This window comes from Somniosus microcephalus, chromosome 7, assembly GCF_052327205.1.
Source record: "Somniosus microcephalus isolate GS21.2 chromosome 7, FLI_Smic_1.0, whole genome shotgun sequence".
NCBI lineage: Eukaryota > Metazoa > Chordata > Chondrichthyes > Squaliformes > Somniosidae > Somniosus > Somniosus microcephalus.
Genome location: NC_140993.1, coordinates 197,024,052 through 197,047,154, shown reverse-complemented (window position 1 = coordinate 197,047,154; position 23,103 = coordinate 197,024,052). Strand labels below are relative to the sequence as shown.

Sequence of the window (23,103 nt, the reverse complement as noted above, 5' to 3'; positions counted from 1 at the left end):
TATCTTGCATCAATCTATTAAATTTGTAAAAATGTTGCTGTAAGACATGAAACAGGTGTTTAATCAGTTGCAGCAGTATCTTGTACGAGTAGAAATATTAGTTTTACAGGGTTTTTTTGGGCATGAAAGAAATAATTTACAAGTGCTACAACCGTAAATCAATCGATCTTTTCTCCCAAGTGAAATCTGGTAATGGACCACTACTGATGCACTATTCAAATGTGTATTTCAGTCTTCTGTGAAGATGATAAACACTTGTATGTGATTTTGCAAATTATCTTGGTTTCCATGGTAATGAAGCTTGATGATCTACTTTTAATAGTACCCTGTAGTTTGCTTCCAGTGATGATGTAAATTTGGTACTTTTGGAGGCTTGGTTAATGCTGTGGTCGCCAATGTGTTCACTGTGATGTGAAATAAGTCGGAGGATTCTGAAATTAATACGAATATATGATTGTTACACCAATGATCCATGTAAAGATATAATGGCTGATCACTGTATAAAAGCACTTCTTATTTCCTATTTGTGGGAGAGGGGTGCAGAAGTCATCCATTTCATATTCTCTCAAAGGTGACCTGAATTGTATTTACTTCTATTCAGATACATAATGTTGTGGCTGGTGGACATAATGTTGTGGCTGGTGGATGAATGAAAGTTTCACCCACCTTTTAGTGTTTTGATTTACCGTACAAAGGTTTAAACTCTGGTGAGTATGTTAATTTTAAATCCATGATTACCCCATGAGTGGTGAATATCTGTCTCCACTTAGAATAGGGGGAGTAACAAACATAATAATGAGGCTGCCACTGTCTCAAAAGGATTTAAAGCTAAAGTTGGGCAGGAACGGTTAACTGGAATCTATTAAACCAGTGTTGAAAATGGTGGTGCCTGACCAGAGTGTCAAATGGAACTTTTTTCCTCTTGGCAGATTATTTTGATTTTAACAAAAAACATAGTATTTCTTCCTCTGATGTCAAATACCACTCTTTAAAACAATTTCGAAGTAGTTATTTTTATGTCTTTTGTTCAGACGCACAATGTTGTAGCTCATGGTGCATTAAAGAATGATTTGCTGTTTTATTTTCCTCTGCTGTGTTCATTGTATTATAAGCTTCAGTTTGCTTTAGTGAATACTAACTACATTACCGGGTGTAGGTCTGTAGAATTTTCTTTGTCACCAGATGTTTTGGTTTTGCAGAAAACTTGGTTTCTCATGAAATAAAACAGTGGCCGCGGTTGGTATATTGTAAAATAAACACGCAAAGGTTGTTATTGATGAGAAAGCCAGGACCTGAGAATTTGGTGCATGTCGTACAGCCCTTTCATAAGTTACAGTATGTGACTATGAATTCACATTTTTTCACCTTTCATAATTTTTTCCAGTTTATAGGCTAGAGGATACCAGAGGAGAGGCAGCTACCAGGATATGTTCGTGCTGCTGTGTACTAGCCACAAGGCAGTATATTTGCATCATGTGTAGTGTATTTTGTAGTTTTGCTTGTCTGCTGCCACCAGAGAGAAAGAGAGAGACGTCTTTCAGATTGGTCTATCAAAATCTCCCATTTAAGGAATTGCAGCCACTTATCATAGTCCAACCATACAGTGTCATATGGCATTAGTATATCAAAAACGCTGCTGTTGTCCTCTGCCTTTGGCCCGATGAGAACATGTACCTCTTCTTTCCACAAGGTAGTATTCCATCTGTCTGCTCCTGTGTCTAATAAGAAAAGGGAAAATGAAAAGCAGCATAAATGGAGCTATACTGGAAAGAAAGAAAGGAGAAAGGGATTGTAACATGTAGAGAAGAGAGTTCTGTCACCTACATCTTTAAAGTTCTCATTCCTAGCAAATCAGCCTGTCCTCCTCCACCTTTGTTCCCCTATATCAGAAAGCCAGCAGTGTGATCACACCTGGGGCACAACTGAACTTGTCATCAACCACCAAATTTAACTCAACCATTATCGAGCTTTACCATGCCTCGTTCGCTTCTGCCAAACCACCTAGTGTTCCAAAATCATCCTGAGGGAGCAAACCCTAGGCAATTCTTCTCTTATGACTAGCTGCCCCCTCCCCCTCCCCCCCCCCCCCCCCCCCCCCCCGGGCCCCTGCCCTCACACCCAATACCAAATGTGAATAGCTCATAGATTTCTTTGTTTGTTGGGATTCAGACCAGCAGCCATTGCCATTTCATACCCTTCCTCCACTGCCATAGATCTCCTCACAACCACTCTGGCCTTAATCCCTTGTCACTTTCTAGTTTCTGCCCCATCTCCCAACTGTCCTTTCCAAATTCTTCATCCATGATGCCCATCTCCTGCTTCATTAATCCACTTCCCACTCAACTCCTTATCATTGAATTACCATTCCTGGACCTATGCAAATTCCTCCATGGCCACACTTCACTCTATTTCTGCAATCTCTTCTAGATTTGCTTTACCTCCTGCAGCCTTTTGGGCTTCTGACTCTGGCCTCCTGTGCATCCTTCCCTTCCTTTGCCCACCATAGATGGAAGAGCTTTTAACCACCTTGACTCTGCTCTCTGGAATTCCTTTCCTATATCTCTTCACCTCTCTACTTCAAAAATCATCTTAAAACCCATTTGTTCATCCTAGCCTTTAATTACGCCTTCTAAACACTCTCCCCCTAGCTTGGTATTGCATTCCTATTATTACTGTCGCTGCTCTTTTAAATGCCTTGGAACATGCTGTACATTCAAAACACTATCATGCAGATTATTGCAGTCTTAAGTCATACCTGATCTATGAGTACTTAATTTTGACACGGGGTGTGGGTAATTTTAACCCCCCAAAATGGGTGTGTTTGGGTTGAGTGGGAAGTTAAACATTTCAAACCCGAACTCGCCCACTTTCGGTTTTAACCGACAGAACTGGGGGGAAACGACCAACCCGCTTCCAGGAGGCGGGTCCCTCATTTAAATATTTTAATGAGGCTGCGTGCCTCAGATTTCATCTCTTCTAGCTTTATCATGGTTATCATATCCATTGCTCCCATTTTTTTTCAGACAGCCATTTACAGCTCCCCTAGACCCATCTTTTGTTTCTTTATTCGTCCCATTACAGGAAACTTCGCGATATCCGGCACCGACGGGACCGAGCTGCTGCCGATCTATCAAAACTTCCGGATAGACCAGCGCTAATGTTGAAGGATATGGAGGTTTTCATCTCCGTATCTGACGACAACACTTGCTTAGCAACAGCTTGTAAACACTCGGCCCGTACCTTGGAAGCGTCTCTGAAGCTGTTGCTAAGCTACAGAGATGCTTTCCAGAGCCTGACTGTTATAAAAAAAAAATGCTAGGAGAAGAAAAAAAACCTAACCAAAACGGCTGCTGATTTCTGCCGTTAGATCGAGTTTTCCGGACATACAACCTCCGGATAAACCAAAGTTTCCTGTACCACCCCCTTTTGCCTTGTGCAATCATCCCTTTTGTCATTTAATCTCTCCTGCCTTCGACCCTATCACAGACCTTCCCTTTTGTTCTTCTTCCCCCTTCCCCTGTCTCTGTACTTGCTTAAAACCTGTTCCATCGCTAACCTTTGCTAGTTCTGCTGAAAGGTCTTCGACCTGAAATGTTAACGTCGTTTCTCTCTCCACAGATGCTGCCTTACCTGCTGAGTATTTTCAGCATTTTCTGTTTTTATTTCTGTGATAAAAGAGCTCTGCACGTGTATGTATAGTTGTACACATGCGCACAGCTCCGCACCTTGAGTGTTTAATTTTTAATATCAGGAGGGATTAGAAGGGAGTCTTCCCCTTTTCACAATAGTGCACAGATTGAAAAGTGAGTGTGTAAGGTTCTAGGAGGTCCAGTGGAGTTGCACTGCAATTGATGTGAGTCTATCTACTGGAGATGGTCTTGCATCTCTTGCTCTATTGCTTTAGAGTGCCAGGTTGCAAGCATGCTCAGTTATATTGTTATCTTCATATCAATATGCAGCTGAAACCACTTCCAAACAACATGAAAGTGTCAGGATATCTGCACCTTAAATCATTGAGTTTTAGATGCATTTGCTCTTATTTCCAAACTTAAAAAAAATTAACTGAAAATTAAGAGTTGAGTTTTCTAATTTTGTGAAACTGTTCTCTTCTCACAATTGTATTCATTGGGCACGAGAGACAGCTAACCCTTTTCCTGACCGGATGAAAATATTTGAATGAATGTTTTTGATTACATATTTGAAAGTATAGTAAAGCTGCAGTGCCCTAAAACTACAAGTGTAAAGCATTACAATAGTACTTGCCAACTGGTATAGACTGTTTTAAAATATTTTAATAAGCATGACTGTCTCATGGCACAGCAAGGAACAAAGAGAACTTTGAGTTTTTATTTCTTTGAGGCCATTATAATTTTGTTGGTTGCGTTCAGTTGAATCTAACTTCCAGGCATGTGAATTATAATATCCCAGCTCTCCACCCCCAGAATGTATCCAAAATTTCAGATAAAGCTGAAAAACATTTTTGCAGTTGCTTTACTTCCTCATTTATCTACTTTTTATCGAGCTGCTGGAAGGTGGTTGAAAGCAGCCAGAATGACTCACCAACTCCAATGCTGGCACTAAGATTTCACTAAAGCTTAATGAGCATGTGAAATTTTTGTTTTCGTCCACATTAATTAAGGACAAACACTCTTTTTCCCTTACAAACTTGGTGTAAATCTGTAGTGCACAATTTCAGCTGTTTTAACACAAGAATGAAGTGCTGGTGATTACAGGTCTGGTCATTATTGTGGCAATTTGAGATGATGAATTCAGAGTATCACAAGTTTAATGCTACATTGGGGTATTGGCTCAAAAGTGATTTTTATTTTCCCCTGCAGCATATTGGCATCAATAGTCTAAACGAGATTAATGAAAGCCCTGTGATTGATTTTCCTCCCTGTGGGAAGTGGCTAGCACCTCCCTCTTGGCATGCCATAATTAGTAACTCGCCATTTGGGGAATTGCAGATTTGATGCCACGTCTTATCACTTTGCTATATGACTCCATCATGTTGCTAACGAGCTTCTGCATTTTCAAAATTGTAGTTATAATGGTGCTTTGTCAGCAGTCTTGGCCAGAGTTTAGGAAACAGAGCTGTTCCCTTGCAATATGAGCCTGTTCAGGGGGAAGAACTGGAAAATGGAACTCGACCCCATAGAAGTAAAAGCTGCTGCAGCCTACTTCTGGCTTTTCTCATCAATCTCCTTTACTCTGTTCCTGACTGCTTTTCCCACTCTTCACTACTGTTGCTATGTACCAGGACATTCTGCCTAACCATCCCATTGTAGCTTGATGATTCCATTTCTTTGCTGTTCATGTGTGCTGACAAGTTACAGAATATAGGGATGAGAGTGAGCAGTGTGGTGTGAGGGTTGAGTGAGGAAACGCAGGCCACACAGTGGTAGATTAAAAATCAAGAGCCAGTCACAAGTTAAATCAGTTTATAAAGATTTATTTTAATGAAGTGGAAGCTGAACAAGTGTAAAACTGTTGAGCTATAGTTTGAATAGCATCATACGTTGTATCTTTGGGCAACAGATAGAAATTGTTGCTCAAACATTTAAAAACATCAAGTAATACAACACCTGTGCACAGGGGTCAGTATTGCATCACTGGTGGCAACATTAGGATATTTGGCATCAAGTAATTTTATGTTCTTCTGTAGTATATTAGTATCAATCCTCTAAACATGATTAATGATAACCCTGTGATTGACTTACCTCCCTGTGGGGAGTAGCTAGCACCTCCCACTGATAGCATGCCATTATGTGCTCTTCAGAATTTAACCTTTTCGGAGTACTGAATCCCTTTCCCATCTGAATTTTGCATTCAAGCAAAAATTATTTCAAATTTTAATTGTTATAAAGCAGGATTACAGAAGTGGACAGCGTGCTTTTAATAAGACTTGAACATGTGTTTTTTTCCATTTTGATGGAGAAATGTTGACGCATTTCTCAGAAGTTCAAAGACCATTCAACTTGTAAAGCTGTCAGTCATTGACTACATTGCTACGAGGATTTGATTTTGCTTGAATGATCACAAGCAGCAAAAATGGGATCCGACCCGGGAAGTGGTTTAAATGCACAAATGATAGCTAGTTTTAGTGGCGTGGGTTGGATGTTGCCACAAAAACACTCATATTCTGAAAGGGCGAAAGCAGGGCAAATTTATCTTAAATGTCAAAACATGTTTTCAGAAGGTTTCTGTGTGTGCGGGGGAAGGTTGTACTATTGCAGTACTTTACATTGTATGTTGAATTTTTTTAAGTTGGATGTTTTTTCTTTAATATTAGGCAGAATTTATTTTTCAGTGAGTAATTACTGTAACAAAACATGTGACTAAAATTGTGTCTTGATTGATCATCAATTGTTAAATGTGGATGATGTATTTAAAAAGTAAAGTGAGACTAAACTTCAAAATGAGGTCAAGTTGAAAAGATATGAGATTTTTTCTCCCTGTGGCCCTGATGTCCATTTTTGGTGAAAGGCCTCTAAATCTTTGGAGTGAAAACTATGGGAATATTTAGAATTTCGACACATTTCCGTAGTACCCAAGTCACTTTCTCCATATCCCAACATTCCCCGTTAAAGCCCCATCTGCTAAGTGGCAGAAATTTCCTCTCTGGCCATCATCTCTGACCTTTAAAAATATATCTTAAAGATTTTAAATTTTTTAGTAACATTCATCATTTAGTTACCTCTCACCCCCAACCTGGGCCTTGCACTTTTAAATCAAAGAGGGTAATTCTTAACAATGTTCTTTAAGATGGGTAAAATTGGTCGATAACCTGTACCCATTAGTTAACCATGCTGCTTTTTGCAGGTGAAACAAAGCTGTACATTTTAAAGAACAGCTTTACTTGCAGGAAGGAGCATGGTTTAAAAACCAAGGTCATAAGAGGCGAATAATGTATCAAAAACAATTGTCAACTGACCAGTCAATTTAAAAACCATTTAAATTTTACCCATCAGATTTCAGATGACAACTCATCAATATATGCGTATACAGGTAATCTTCATTGCTGTAGTAAGATGCTGTATACTATCAAATATAGCTGAAAATATAATTGGGATGGAATTCACAGCCATTTTGATTGAAGTTACAGTTTTGGTGGACTTTTAGGGTATGACTGTCCTGTGTTTTTTTTAAAAAGAATTAAACAGTGCTTCTATAATGAAAAGTGATTAATAAACATTCTCATTTAACCTTTTTTTACGTCAATCAAGACCAATGGCAATGTTGATTGAAATCTTGCATTCTGTAATTTTAGGGCAAGCTTGGTGGATGCTTCATGGTAGTAGTGGTTTTCAGATCTATGGAATAGTAAATTTTTTGTTTTGTAACTTTAAATCCTCTGGTTATTTGGGATGTTTATAAGCCACCAGGCACATTTCCAGTTGGAGGAAGCAACAAGATTATTTTGAGATTTAAGTAGTAGTCAAGTTTGATGGTCATCTTTGAGTCAGCAGCTTTGTGTAATTTTAATGTCTGGGGTGTGGCTGGCCATTTTGCTTGTGGTGTTAAGCATTTTAGACTTTCTGTAAACAATATTCTAAGAATTAAGATGTTGATTTTTTTTTTTGATAAGTCATTAGTTGGGCTAGAGACCATCAATGTGAAATAAGTTGGACATTTATGCAAGCCTCCTGCCATGTTGGATAATCATTGCTAATACTTAAATGTCTAACGGCGATGCACGCAGACTAAAAATTCTGCATGGGTCAAAGTACATGGAGCTAAATTATAATATTGCATGCTGCCTGTTCCCCATTATCTGTAATAGTTGTTGATTATCCAGAATTGTAATTCTGTTAAACTATAGTTAGAATAAGTGATATTTCGCACAACAGTTTCCGCATGCATCATAATAATGGGCTGGATATTCCGATCCCTACGGGTGTGTACGGGCTGTGTACTCACCCATAGGGACATCAGAAATGCCGGTTTCAGGCATGCACAGCGCATATGCTGGAAACTGGCATTTCCGATCTGTCAAGAAAGCTCTTGACAGATCATTTGGCTGCCCTGGAGAAGGGCCTCTGCGGGTAGATAGTTCCGCTTTTTGAAGACCCTGCTTTTACCAGGATAAGAGTTGGAAAAAAGTAAAAATAAGTTTTCACTGATTTATCATTTAAAAATACTTTAAAAAGGGTAAGTTTATTTTTAGCCCCGTAAAAAACTTTAATTTTTTTCCAAAAATTTATAAATTTTTCTTTAGAATAGTTAATTTATTGTAATTCCAAGTCATTTTAAAAATGTGATTTAAAAAAAAAAAAATTTTATTTAAATTTTACTATATTTTGGGGGTGATCTCCATTCATATATTTGACAGGTCTTCCTATCAAATGTATGAAAGGAGATTCCCTTCTGTGATTGGCTCCCCATGGCCTACGTGATCCCAGGGACGCTGCGAACTACCTGCGCCCCTGGGATACGTGGGCCCTGCGCTTTTGCAGTTTGGAGCGGCCCAACACTGGAACTGTGCGAGTCCCGGGAGCCCTCTGGTAAGGGCACAGATTTTTCCAGATCGCAGCCCTTCGCCCGTGGGAGGCCTGCGATCGGAATATCTGGGCCAATGTACTTGAATCTTACAATCTCTGACTAGAAGTGCATTTTCTGGAGGGATAGTTAAAATAATTAACTTGTGCCTCATGAGTATCTCTTATAGATTTTAATGATGGATGAAAATGCTTTAACTTGATCCACAATTACAGCCATCTTCAGAACCAATTTAAATGTTCTATACAACATTAATATTTTCTAGTCTTAGGGATTTTAGTGCTAAAAATTTGAGGGTTTGAATACCTTTTTATACTGAAGGGTAATATCACGCAATGGAAACCACAGTTAACATATAGAACAAGCTTAAATAAATCACAAAGTATTTAAACGGGAGCTGTAAAAAAAACTGACGGGTAGCTAGTGAATTCAGTTAGTTTAAATCCTCTTTTCTACTCCTCCACATCACAGTACTTCAGTATTGCATGTGCCTACATAAAAGCAATAACTTATAGGCCGAACTGGGGAATAATTATTAAATGGTAGCGTAATGGCAGATATATAAGGGTAGTAATCTCTTCTACACTGAGATAAGAGTTGATAGTTGAGAACAGTGTTTAATTTTTTATTTAAGCGGTGAAGTTTATTAGAGCAAAGAGTCTTCTAAATCATAAAATGTATCAACAGTTTAAACTTGATTATAACCTGTAGCTTAGACTGTAAAAATTAACTTTTAAAAATTGAAAAGTAATAGTTTCCCTTTTTTTGCAGTTCATTACCAAATGGAAATGATGAGAAGCTTGCGTCACGTTAACATTGACCACCTCCATGTCGGCTGGTACCAGTCAACTTACTATGGTTCTTTCGTCAGCCGAGCCCTGTTGGACTCCCAGTTTAGTTACCAACATGCAATTGAAGAGTCTGTGGTCCTCATCTATGGTCAGTGACGTTTTCCTATTCATTTCTTCTCCTGCACTGTTTACCTGGCAATGCTGCCTGGCAGCCCCTCTCAGTAAATACCAGCCCAGTGTCTGCCTCAGCCCCAGCAGCAGCTCAGTCTAGACAGGGTTTCCTTCTTTCTGTTTATTTTTCTTGCTATCAGAGCCCTGATGTGTACATTCTGGAATGCTGAAGTTGCTGCTTCATTTTTTTTCATTCCTCTTCCCCCTTGTTGATGGCGGGTGGAACGGGACCAGATGTCTAACAAAAACTGATTGCTTGAGTCTGGCTCAGTACGTGACCTTACAGTTATGACACATTTTGCCAGATTTCGCCTCTGACAGGCGCTCACAAAACGTAGACTGTTCCTAGCACAAAGATTTTCTTCTTTCTGCCCATTTAGTGGTGTTTCCTTTACTCACTAAACCAGATGTTCTGTGCAGTATCATAGCTGTAGGTAAAACATCTTTATTGCCTTCCCCAAGCTCACTATTTGCCATAGCTGGCAGGCTGTTACAAAGTTTCCAACCGAGAAGTAAATGTTACATCCTGAATATCTGTCAGAAAAAATACTAATGAACACGATTAATCTTTGGGTAGCACAAAAATTGTTTCAGTATGTTAACAATCGGATTACAGTAGAAAAGCTGTTAAAATATACTTTATTCATTGGAAATTCTGTCATTTTTTTAACATTTCCTCTTGAATTTTCCACTTGTATTAAATTTTCTGTCCTACATCTTCACTTGTATGTAGGAGTTTTTGTATTTCTCTTTCTGTTCAGTTTTCCATTTGTTTGAAAATACTTTTGCATGGTTACTCCCAAGTTTAGTAAATATAATTAATGTGGAAATAAAACCTATGTACCATGAAAATGTTGCAATAGAAATGCTAATAAACCCAACTCCATTTTATCAGAAGAAACCTTAACTGATTTAATCTCCAAGAAACTGAGATTACATTAAATAAATTGATAATGAACCCAAGATAAATATATTTCACTGTAAGCATTTAGATTTACAGTCTTCAGACTGGGTACATCATACATGGTTTAAATCTACATATGGCAGTGCGGTGGTAGAGTGCATTAAAATGCCAGTGCAGTTTGCCATGGAACAATAGGTGCAGCGATTTCCCACACCATGCATTTTGATTAAATACCAAGGTAGGGAAACTGGAGTTGCCACAGATTGTCCTTTCCCTGTAGGTTATCTGTCCACTCTTCTTATCCAGAGAATGGCGCATAATGCTGATTGGACTAAAGACAAATTTGTCACTTGGAAGATCATTGTAGATAATATATTCATTGTGAATTTTTGGTACTGCTGGATACTTCCTATTTTTTTGGGCACTGTCATCTTTAAGTGTTCCCAGGTCTGTCTGGTTTAATATAATTAAATATAATGTAAAGCTCTCTTTATTCTAACCCAACAATGTGCCCACCCTTTCCCCCACATTATAGATGGCTTCAGAATCAGGTTCTCTGTACCAACTCATAGCTTTCACTCCCAAAGGCAGATATTTATTCAGAGGCATTTCAGTTCATAATTGTTTGACGAGAACGACCAGGAGATCCAGGAGCTAATAAGCCGCAAGCGCAAGGCATTCCTGATCTGGAAACAGCAACAGAACTCGAGAGCAAGAAAGCAGCTCTAGACGGCTGAAGGCCGAGGTCCAACAAAAAACTCACGACCTAAAGAACAGATGGTGGGTGGAGAAAGCGCAGGAGATTCGGCAGCTAGCCGACAACCATGACGTGCGTGGATTCTTTAGCGCACTCAAGACCATCTATGACCCAAGCACCCAAGGCCCTACCCCACTGTGGGCCAAGAAGGGAGAGGTACTCATCAAGGACAGAGAGGCAGTCAGTGCCTGCTGGAAGGAGCACTTCAAAGATCTCCTTAACCTCGACTCTGTCTTCGACGCGAGTGTCCTCAACTCCATCCCGCAGCATGTTACCCGCCACCATTTCAGCACAACCCCAACCCGGCATGAGGTTGAAAAGGCCATCGAACAGCAAGGCCTCAGGAGCAGATGGAATCCCTGCCGAGGCACTAAAGCATGGTGCGAATTCATGAACTCATTTCTCTTATCTGGAAGGAGGCGAGCATGCTCGGGGATCTCAGAGACGCCGTAATTGTGACCATCTTCAAGAAAGGTGACCAGTCCGATTGCGGTAATTACAGAGGAGTTTCCCTGCTGTCTGCCACGGAAAGTCATCGCAAGAATCCTCCTCAATCGCCTTTCTCCCAGTGGCCGAAGAGCTCCTCCCAGAGCCGCAATGCGGATTCCACCCACTAAGGGGCTCAATGGATATGATCTTCACCACACGTCAATTACAAGAGAAATGCAGGGAACAGCACCAACTGCTGTACATGGCCTTCTTTGATCTCACAAAGGCCTTCGACACTGAGGGATTATGGAGTGTCCTCCTCAAATTTGGCTGCCCTCCAAAGTTTGTCACCATCCTCCGCCTGCTTCACAACGACATGCAAGCCGTGATCCTGACCAACGGTCCCACCACTGACCCAATTCACATACGGACCGGGGTCAAGCAAGGCTGTGTCATCGCACCAACGCTCTTCTCGATCTTCCTTACTGCAATGCTCCATCTCTCCCTCAGTAAACTCCCCGCTGGAGTGGAGCTAATTTACAGAACAAACTGGAAACTGTTCAACCTCTGTCGCCTCCAGTCCAGATCCCATTCTCTGTCGTCGAATTACAGTATGCAGATGACGCTTGCGTCTGCGTCCACTCTGAGGTCAAACACCAAACCATCATCAACACCTTCACCGAAGCGTACGAGAGTATGGGCCTTACACTAAACATCCGTAAGACAAAGGTCCTCTACCAACCTGCCCCCGCCACACAGTACTGCCCCCCCGATGATCAAAATCCACGACAAGTCCTTGGACAGCGTGGACCACTTTCCATACCTTGGGAGCCTACTGTCAACAAGGGCAGACATCGACGACAAAGTCCATCACTGCCTTCAGTGTGCCAGTGCAGCCTTCGGTCACCTGAGGAAGAGAGTGTTTGAAGACCAGGACCTAAAACCTGGCACTAAGCTCATGGTCTATAGAGCAGCAGTGATACCTGCCCTGCTGTATGCCTCAGAGACATGTACAGCAGGCACCTCAAAGCACTGGAGAGGTACCACCAATGCTGCCTCTGCAAGATCCTGCAAATCCATTGGCAGGATAGGCGCACCAATGTCCGTGTTCTTGCTAAGGCCAACATCCCCAGCATCGAAGCTTTGACCACGCTCGATCAGCTCCGATGGACGGGTCACATCGTCTGCATGCCCAATACGAGACTCCCAAAACAAGTGCTCTACTCGGAGCTCCGGCACGGCAAGAGAGCCCCAGGTGGGCAGAGGAAACGCTTCAAGGACACCCTCAAAGCCTCCTTGAAAAAGTGCAACATCCCCACCAACACCTGGGAATCTCTGGCCCAAGGCCGCACAAAGTGGAGGAGAAGCATCCGGGAAGGTGCTGAACACCTCGAGTCTCTTTGCCGGGAGCAAGCGCAAGGAGCGCATGTCAACCCAAGCACCCCACTCAGCTGCCCCTTCAACCACCGTCTGCCCCACCTGTGACAGAGACTGTAGGTCCCGCATTGGACTCATCAGTCACCTGAGAACTCATTTTTAATGTGGAAGCAAGTCATCCTTGATTCCGAGGGACTGCCTAAGAAGATTTAGTATTCTATCAATAAGCCAAAACGGCTCACTCCATTAGTGCAAGAGTTCTCGGTATGGATGGAAGTTTATTTTTCCCACCAAGTATAGGGGAGTCATTGTATCAAGGTATGGATTCCTTATGTGCAACTTTAAAAAAAATAATTCATGGAATGTGGCGTCGCTGGCAAAGCCAGCGTTTATTACCCATCCCTAATTGCCCTTGAGAAGGTGGTGGTGAGCCGTTTTCTTGAACCGCTGCAGTCTGTGTGGTAAAGGTACTTCGGGAGTTCCAGGATTTTGACCCAGCAACGATGAAGGAACGGCAAACTATTTCGAAGTCAGGATGGTGTGGAACTTGGAGGTGGTCGTGTTCCCATGCGCCCGCTGTCCTTGTCCTAGGTGGAAGAGGTTGCGGGTTTGGAAGATGTTGCTGAAGAAACCTTGTCGAGTTGCTGCAGTGCATCATGTAGATGGTACACACTGCAGCCACAGTACTCTGGTGGTGGACGCAGTGAATGTTGAAAGTGCTGGATGGGGTGCCAACCAAGTGGGCTGCTCTGTCCTGGATGATGTCGAGCTTTGAGTGTTGTTGGAGCTGCACTCATCCAGGCAAGTGGAGAGCATTCCATCACACTTGTGCCTTGTAGATGGTGGAAAGGCTTTGGGGAGTCAAGAGGTGAGACATTTGCTGCAGAATACCTAGCTTCAGACCTGCTCTTGTAGCCACAGTATTTATGTGGCTACTCCAGTTAAGTTTCTGGTCAATGGTGACCTCCAGAATGTTGTTGATGGGGATTTGATGATGGTAATCGCTTTGAATGTCAAGGGGAGGTGGTTGACTCTGTCTTGTTGGAGATGGTCATTGCCTAACACTTGTGAGGCGTGAATGTTACTTGCCATTTATCAGCCCAAACCTGAATATTATCCGTGTCTTGCTGCATGCGGGCACGGACTGCTTTTTAAGAATTAATTCATGGTATGTGGGAGCCGCTGGCATGGTCAGCATTTGTTGCTTTATTATCTGAGCAGTTGCAAACTGAACTGAACACTGTGCAGTCATTGGCGAACATCCCCATATTGCAGCGATAACCTGGGGCTGAGATGAATGGGCTGCAACAACCACTACCATCTTATTTTGTGCTAGCTGTGACTCTAGCCAGTGGAGAGTTTTCCCCCCCCCCCCCCGAGTCCAATTAACTTCTATTTTACTTGGGCTCCTTGATGCAATCCTCGGTTAAATGCTGCCTTGATGTCAATGGCAGTCACTCTCCCCTCACCTCTGTACCAAGGCTGTAATGAGGTCTGGAGCTGAGTGGTCTTGGCAGAACCCAAACTGAGCATCGGTGAGCAGGTTATTGGTGAGTAAGTGCTGCTTGATAGCACTGTCAACGACACCTTCCATCACTTTGGTGATGATTGAGAGTAGGCTGATGGGGCCGTAATTGGCCAGATTAGATTTGTCCTCATTTTTTTGGTCTGGGCATACCTGGGCAGTTTTCCACTTTGTCGGGTAGATGTCAATGTTGTAGCTGTACTGGAATAGCTTAGCTAGACGCGCAACTAGTTCTGGAGCGCAAGTCTTCAGCATTACAGCCAGGATATTGTCAGGGCCGATGGCCTTTGCTGTATCCAGTGCGTCAGCCATTTCTTGATATTATGTGGAGTGAATCGAATTGGCTGAAGACTGGCTTCTGTGATGGTGGGGACCTCAGGAGGAGGCTGGGATGGATCATCCACTCAGCACTTCTGGCTGAAACTGGTTGTAAATGCTTCAGCCTTGTCTTTTGCATTGAGGATGGAGATGTTCATGGAACCCCCTCCTCCCATTAGTTGTTTAATTGTCCACTACCATTCATGACTAGATGTGGCAGGACTGCAGAGCTTTGATCTGATACGTTGGTTGTGGGATCGTTTAGCTCTGTCTATAGCATGCTGCTTCTGCTGTTTCGCATGCATGTTATAGCTTCACCAGGTTGGCATCTCATTTTTAGGTACGTCTGGAGTCCGATATAGGCCAGACCAGGCAAGGATGGCAGACTTCCATCCCTAAAGGACATTAGTGAACCAGATGGATTTTTACAGTCGTTACATGGTCACCATTTTTTGTTACAGATTTATTTAATTAACGTGGTGGGGTTTGAACCCCCGTCTCAGGATGATTAGTCCAGGCTTCTGGATTACTAGTCAGTAATATATCCACTGTGCTACTGTCCCCAGTAGCAGGTCTACAGAAAAATGTTGGGCAACCGCTTGTCCTCCTTTGTATGTGATATCCAAATGTTCTGTTCAGTGCACACAGTAGAAAACAGTTTTAGATGCAGCTCCAAATGCCTGTAAATAGTCCTCTCGCCCAATGTTCCCTTTTAAGCTACGGCTGCACAGCGATCTGGAGCTCTCGAAGTCGGCTCACCGGCCTTTAAATAGAAAAATTGCGCATGCGCAGAATTTGGATTGGGCCGTGCAGCCTGTTAAAGCGGCCACACAGCCCAAAAAGAAATTAAAGGGAACATTGCTCTCGCCTATAAATACAGGTCACCCTAGTTCATTTTTCATATCTCTGTTTGCCGGGTCTCCTGTAAGTAGAGAAATGTATTCATGTTGAAGATCAATCTAACGGGCACGATGATGGTAACCGCTCTACAGTTGAATGGCATGACCTCATTTGAGTGGATGGTTATTTATTGCTTTGCAGAATGTGTGTGGTTTTAAGAATTAACTTACCCTTTCTCTCCTTTATGTTTCCAGATCCCATTAAAACTGCGCAGGGCTCTCTTTCGCTGAAGGCATACAGACTGACTCCAAAATTAATGGAAGTTTGTAAGGAGAAAGATTTCACTCCTGAAGGGTAAGTTTGTCCACAGGGAAAAGTTAAAGAAAACTTGTCATTACCCAAAACTTAGCACCGAATCAAAATCCATTTAACTAACTATTCTGGAACCACCCTTTTACATAGCATTTATGTTCATTCAGAAATTGCAGCTAGAATTGTTTAGTGATATAATGCAATTTGTTTGTATTGACTATTTTAAAAGTGGTTTTATGAACCATGAGAAACCTATCCTATTGCATTGAAAAGCCTGTGATCACTCTGGATCTGTGTGCTGTAGTTTTATTATCTGTTTTCTTCATTTATAGTTTGTGCTGCTTTTAGTTTTTTCTGCACACCAAAGCAGTCTTGAATAGCATCAGATCATAAACATTAAACAACTTAAAATACTATAGTGATGTGGACATTCATATACATTGATCGAATTCTGTTTTCCTAATGTGTGCCACCACAACTTGTATTACTGGAGTATTCAATGTACATCGCAGGTTTTTGGAAATAATTAAACAGTTCAAATCAACCAATGCTGTCAGTTCTCCTGAAACACTACAGTAGACTAGATTAAATCGTTAACAGACAACCCATTCTTATCTAATTTCACTCCAGTCTGCAAATTGTTGAAAGACATGTGCATTACATCTAAGCTTTGAGCCATGGAAACCGGTACCAAAAAGGCAGTGGTACCAAAAAACTTTTTATGCCTCAAGTTGCTCACAATTTAAATAATGTCTTAATTTGCATTTCTTTCAGCAGAATATATTATGCTATAAATATTGCAATTAAAAATTAATTACTGTAAAAAAAGAAACTCAAGTGTGGAAGCATTCCTGCTACCTCACTAGGTCTACTGCATCTAACTTGCCAGGCTGAACATACTGCAATTGTGTGCAGTGCCATCCTGTTGGTTATAAGCATCTTCTCACAGTCAGTGGTTCAGTGGCTGTTTCATCTGTCAATGGAGCTGATCTAAAAAGAAAAGCTGTACCTGCTGGATTTGGAATATACTATTATATGAATTGAGATATTACTAAAAAAATGAATTAAAAGTACACTAAACTCAAGCACCCTGCATGCATTTATACATAAAATTAGTTGTGGACAATTGCTAATAGCAACATTGTATGAATTTTTACAAAATTATTCCTGTTGTGGCATATGATTCAATCAAAAGCAGTATATGTTAATACATCAGCTGTAATCAACTAGTATTGTATTGTGCACTCATAAATCTCTTAATCTTAATAGCACAACAGCAGAGTCCAGAAAACTTATGGTTAATCCTGATCAAATTGAAGGATGCTGTGTACACAATTGCATCACAAGAGAGTGCCTCACAGATGCAAGTACACTGCTCAATTCATCCAAGCTTTTTTGACTGAATACTTCCTTCCTGAAACTGCCTAATTTGATGTTTGGTTAAATACTTGACACATTTGTCTGGTCTCATCAAGCATGGGTATGGAACTGGTGCAAGAGTATTGCAAGCTGTGAAGCCTAGGGAAGGAATACAACTGAAATAGGAATAGGTTCTGTTTCAACATTACATTGGTTATATGTGAGGTACAAAATAGTTGTCTACTAGCACTTAATTTACAATGCAAAATTAGAACTAGTTTCTTTATGCTTGTCAGGTCAAAATGATTAACATATAGTTTTGTATTTCAACATATTCATAGTTTTAACATCAACAGCTCTGTAATGTGATCAGATCACAATTATGCGGCGTCTTAAAGCTTTGAATTGGATTTGGTGTGGTTTTTAAACTGGGTGGTATTTTTTTACTTGAGTAATCAAGTAGGTACTACTGTTCAGGTTCCAAAACATTTGGGGAGGTATACCCTCCTTCCTGTATTGTGTAGAAATTTTACAACAGGGCGGTTGCATATACGTAGAATTACACAGCACAGAAACGGGCCATTCGGCTCAGTAGATCTATGTCGGTGTTTACGCTCAACATGAGCCTCCTCCAACCTTCATCTCATCTATCAACATATATTCTCTTCCTTTCTCCCTCATGTACTTATCTAGCGTCCCCTTAAATGCATCTGTGCTAATTGCCTCAAGCACTCCGTGTGGTAGCAAGTTCCACGTTCTTATCACTCTGAGTAAAGAAGTTTCTCCTGAATTCCTTATTGAATTTATTAGTGACTAGCTTGCAGACGAAAGGTCATCAACCTGAAACGTTAACTCTGTTTCTCTCTCCACAGATGCTGCCTGACCTGCTGAGTATTTCCAGCATTTTCTGTTTCTATTTCAGGTTTCCAGCGTCTGCAGTATTTTGTTTTTTTATTTATGACCCCTAGTTTTGGACTCCCCCTCGCCCCCCCCCCCCCTCCAAAGTAGAAACATCTTCTCTACATCTATCCTATCCCATTGAACCCCATCATAATTTTAAAGACCTCCTATAGGTCACTTCTTGGCCTCTTTTCTAGAGAAAAGAGCCCCAGTCTTTTCTGATAGTTGTACTCTTAGTCCTGGTATCATCCTTGGAAATCTTTTTTTCACTTTCTCCAATGCTTCTATAACCTTTTTGTAATTTGAAAACCGAAACTATGCATAGAACTCTGTGTGGTCTGACCAAGCTTCTCTATAAGCTTAACACAACTTCACTGCTTTTGAATTCTTCTGAATTGTATAAAAACTTTTAAAGTTTAATTTATGTTCATCAGGGGTACAAAATGAAAGAGATCAGTTGGCCAACAATTGCAACATTTGGAGATAGCCAATAGAATCATTATACACAATAAAATGCACAAAGTAGAACTGACAAAGGAGCATAGAAGAGATACTGTCACACAGTTAATAATTTTGACATGTAGGGAGAACAAAATACCTCAACAAGAAAGAGGTAGACTGGTGAAGGGAAGTAAACAGGCATATACAATTTGCTGGGGTCCAACTAGACCTCCTAAAGTTGCTATAATGAAACAAAATGGCAAAACTGCCTTAAGTGGAATGTGTGAGGAATTTAAATGACATGGGCACTCTGAATGACCACTCAAGTTATGCAATTGGCTGTTTAAGTAACCACCTTATGCAGTACATAGGCTGGGGCAAAAGCTTTAAATTAGATGTTCTATAGTGAGTAAACCTGGACACTGAGGTGAAGAAGGTGACGAGAAGAGTAAAGTAAACCAGAAGGGTGCAGGCAGGACTGAAACTAGTCAACTCCTTTGCTTTATAATATGAGGAATTAGATGACCATCAGCCTTATCAAGGAAACAGGATTAGTAGACAGTGAGCCACAGCTCCATGGGAAAGATGTTGGGTGGGAGGGCTGGGTAGTGAGCATAGGAGGAGATAGGAGTTGGGAGGAGAAGACAACTCCATAATCGGTAGGTATATCCATCGATGTGATTTGCAATCCAAAATGGTCTGATGCCAGAGTAAAGTACGTTAAGGAACAAGTGGAAATAGTTTTGGAAGGGTTGTATTGACAAACTTGAGTCATAATATGGATACTAGTAATGTGGTAAGACTGAATGAAGAAGGGGTTTTGTTCAAGGAGTATTAGGAGCTTGGGAGGAAAGCTAAAAAGCAAGCCATTAAGGTTTTAGTAAACTCGTGAATACTATGTGTCATACATCGGATTAGATAAGCAGAGGAAGATTAGACAGCTAAATGCATAATATAGGAATTGTGATGTGGGGGGAGGGTTTCAAATCTCTGAGGCATTGGCTCACTTCTGGAAAAGGAGGTGGCTGTAAAGGAGGGACAGACTCCACTTGCACAAAACTGGTAATAAGAATAGTGCTGCATATGTGAGTTTAAACTAATAAACCTGCTGGAAGGTGAGAGATTTAACTCGGTACAGTACAGTGACAGGGCAAAACTATATAAACAGAACAGGGTTATCTTAAGGTAGCTAGAGAGCTTAAATAATTAAAGGTTATGTTGCCATATTGAGAATATACAATAGACCATCAATTAGTAAAGATATTTAGTATCTGGTTTGTAGGCAGTTTGGAGAGGTTTGCAGTAGTAACAAGAGTTGTAATAAAGGGGAACATTAACTATCCTAAGGTAGACTGGGATGAGACAAAAGTTTGTCGTCAAATTGGGAAAATCTCCTGCAAATGGGCCCAGGACTATTTCCTTAATTAGTATGTTGCATGTCCAGCAGGATGGATACAGTGCTAGATCTGGTTCTGAGTAACAGAGGGATGAACAAGTGACCTGAAGTCAGGGAAACACTTGGGAAGTACGTAGTGACCATAACTTAATTAGTTTTTATCCATATAATGGATAAAGAAAAAGAGAAATCAAAGATCAAGGTGTTCGACTGGAAATTGGCTAATTTCAGTGGAATGAAAATGAACCTAACCCAGATTGGTTGGAAAGAATAGTAGATCAAACAGCAGTGAGATGTTTAAATATGAAATTAATAAACTTACAAATTAAACACATTCTAACTAGGATTATAGAAGGTGCATCAAAGGCAGGAATTCTGTGAATAAATCGAGAGATTAGAACAATAGTACGGTTTTAAAAAGAATCATATGATTACATACAAAGAGTATAATAGAGGTAAACTGAGCAATATAAAAGTATGGGAGGGATTAGGAAAGGTAAGAGAAAGTATGAAAAGATTCTGAGTCACTAAAGGGAAATAATAAGAGCTTTCTATAAGCATATAAAGAAAAGGATTAACAAAGAAAGGTTGGAATCACTTGGAGATGAAGTAGGCGAGTGAGGGAATGACAGATAGTTAATAAATATTTTGCCTCAGTTGTCCAGAAGGTGAAAGTAACCATAGAAATATCTGAAGAGGATATGGAAGGGTGACTACTGGAGATAAATTGTCAAAAGGAAACTATTTATAAAAAAAAAAGTTTATGGGATTAAAAGTACAAAATTCACCTGGTGCTTTGTTGATATGCATCCCAGAATACTGAAGGAGGTTGAAGAGGAGGCAGTAATCATGATTTTCCCAGAATATTTGGAAATGGGAGTTGTGCCAAGGAACTAGACAACTGGGATGAAACTAGGGTAGTTAAAAAGACATTGACTAATTAGCAGCTAATCTGTGTGGATTTTTAACCAGCAGGTTTTCTTGGCACATTTATTTGAATTTTTTAAAGAAATCACAAGTGTGTCGGTAAAGGGAATCCAGTGGCTATAGATTTTTTTTTTAAATTCCAGAAAGTATTTGATAAAGTGACATGTAAGAAACTTGGTATGAAGATTAAGGGAGATGATATTAAAGAGAATGTAGCTGCATGACTAAAAGATATTGAATACAAAAGCAAGGAAAGGATGTTAATTTTACACAAGATATTGGTTAGGCCACAGTGGAGTATTGGGCAATCTGTTATAGGATGGATATTAGTATCATGGGAAGGGTACATCGTAAATTTGCTAGAATGATACTATGAATGAGAGGCTATAATTATGAACAAAAGCTTATTAAATTTGGGCTCTACATGAACAGAGAAGACCAAGGGGGGAGCTAATAAAAGTTTTCAAAAGTATGGGAGGTTTTGAGAGGATATACAATGAGATTACTTCTACTGGTTGGGGAGTACGATAACGAGAACATAGACATAGATTATACTGGAACAACAAAGGGGAAGTTAAAAGAATCGTTGTCAGAACTATTATTAGAATATGAAAAGTTTGAAGTCTTGCATCTACTTTTTAAACAAAAATACTTTTGTCTCGGCAGCCTCTGGATTATGTGGGGCAATATGTGTTTTTGTCAGTGGAGGGAGCTCTGATGTTTTCGTAGCTCACATGGGACCTCTAGTGTCTGAACCTTGGTAGTGTTGCAGTTTAATATTGAGTATAAACCTGTATATTTTGTTATGAAGCCTATATAACATGGGCCACAGTACCAAAATGCACGTAGTTCAATATTTACAACCGAATGAAGTGTAATAACATTTGTCATCTGATAAGTGATCCACACATGTAGAATCATCTGTTATGGTTTTTGGATGTTTAAATAGTTTCCTAATTTGAGGTGGTGGCCCATCAGAACCAGGAAATGGATGCAAGTATGAAATAAAGTATGGCTTCTTTCTACATGGCTGCAAATCCTGGTAGTACCAAAGTGGGATTTTGCTTCTGTAAAAAAAAAAAAAAGCTTTTTTGACAAATGCATGTCTCAAGGTGTGGGTATCAGCAATGGGAAATGGAACTCGTCAGTCCCCAGCACTGGCTGTAAGGTAGATGTGCTTTTATCTCAACCATAGCAGTGTACCCTCTATGACCTCTTTTCCTCCTAGTTTTCTCAGTCTATCCCTTCTTCCCTGAACGTGGCAATTTATGCTGGGGAGCAATTTTTAAAAAATTCATTGATGATGTGGGCGTCGCTGGCTGGCTAGGCCTGCATTTAGTGCCCATCCCTAATTGCCCTTGAGAAGATGGTGGTGAGCTGCCTTCTTGAACCGCTGCAGTCCATATCGTGTAGGTACACCCACAATGCAAGGCTTGGAAGCTAAGCAGAGCCAGGCCTGGTTAGTACCTGGAGGGGTGACCATCAGGGAAGACCAGGTGCAGAAGGTCACGGAAGGAGCCACGGGAGGAGCGGCTGGTGAGCAGGCCCGGGCGGTGGGCTGAAGATTGTCGGACAGGAGGAATGGTGGAAATGGAATGGCGGCGCGCACCGACGCAGCGGCTTTGCTTCTCCCAGTCATGGGAGCTTGCAAGATCACATTTCGTTGTTCATGTACTTGTGCAATGACAATAAAGTTGAATTATTATTATTATTATTATTATAATTATTATTAGGAAGGGAGTTCCAGGATTTTGGCCCAGCGACAGTGAAGGAACAGCGATACAGGTCCAAGTCAGGATGGTGTGTGGCTTGGAGGGGAACTTGTAGGTGGTGATGTTCCCATGCGTCTGCTGCCCTTGTCCTTCTAAGTGGTAGAGGTCGCGGGTTTGGAAGGTGCTGTTGAAGGAGCTTTGGCGAGTTGCTGCAGTGCATCTTGTAGATGGTGCACAGTGCGCCGGTGGTGGATGGAGTGCCAATCAAGCGGGCTGCTTTATCCTGAATGGTGTCGAGCTTCTTGAGTGTTGTTGGAGCTGCACTCATCCAGGCAAGTGGAGAGTATTCCATCACACTCCTGACTTGTGCCTTGTAGATGGTGGAAAGGCTTTGGGGAGTCAGGAGGTGAGACACTCGCCGCAGAATTCCCAGCCTCTGGCCTGC

At 41.1% G+C, this 23,103-nt stretch overlaps 1 protein-coding gene across 1 annotated transcript in view; it reads left to right on the top strand.

Annotated features, from left to right (window-relative positions):
• The window catches only part of eif3hb (eukaryotic translation initiation factor 3, subunit H, b), a 90,895-nt gene that overhangs the window by 16,782 nt on the left and 51,010 nt on the right, over positions 1–23,103 (top strand). Inside the window, exons 2-3 of the mRNA XM_085993293.1 lie at positions 9,271–9,438; positions 15,866–15,965. Of these exons, the coding sequence (XP_085849419.1) occupies positions 9,271–9,438; positions 15,866–15,965 (268 nt within the window). The remainder of the gene's footprint in view (positions 1–9,270; positions 9,439–15,865; positions 15,966–23,103) is intronic.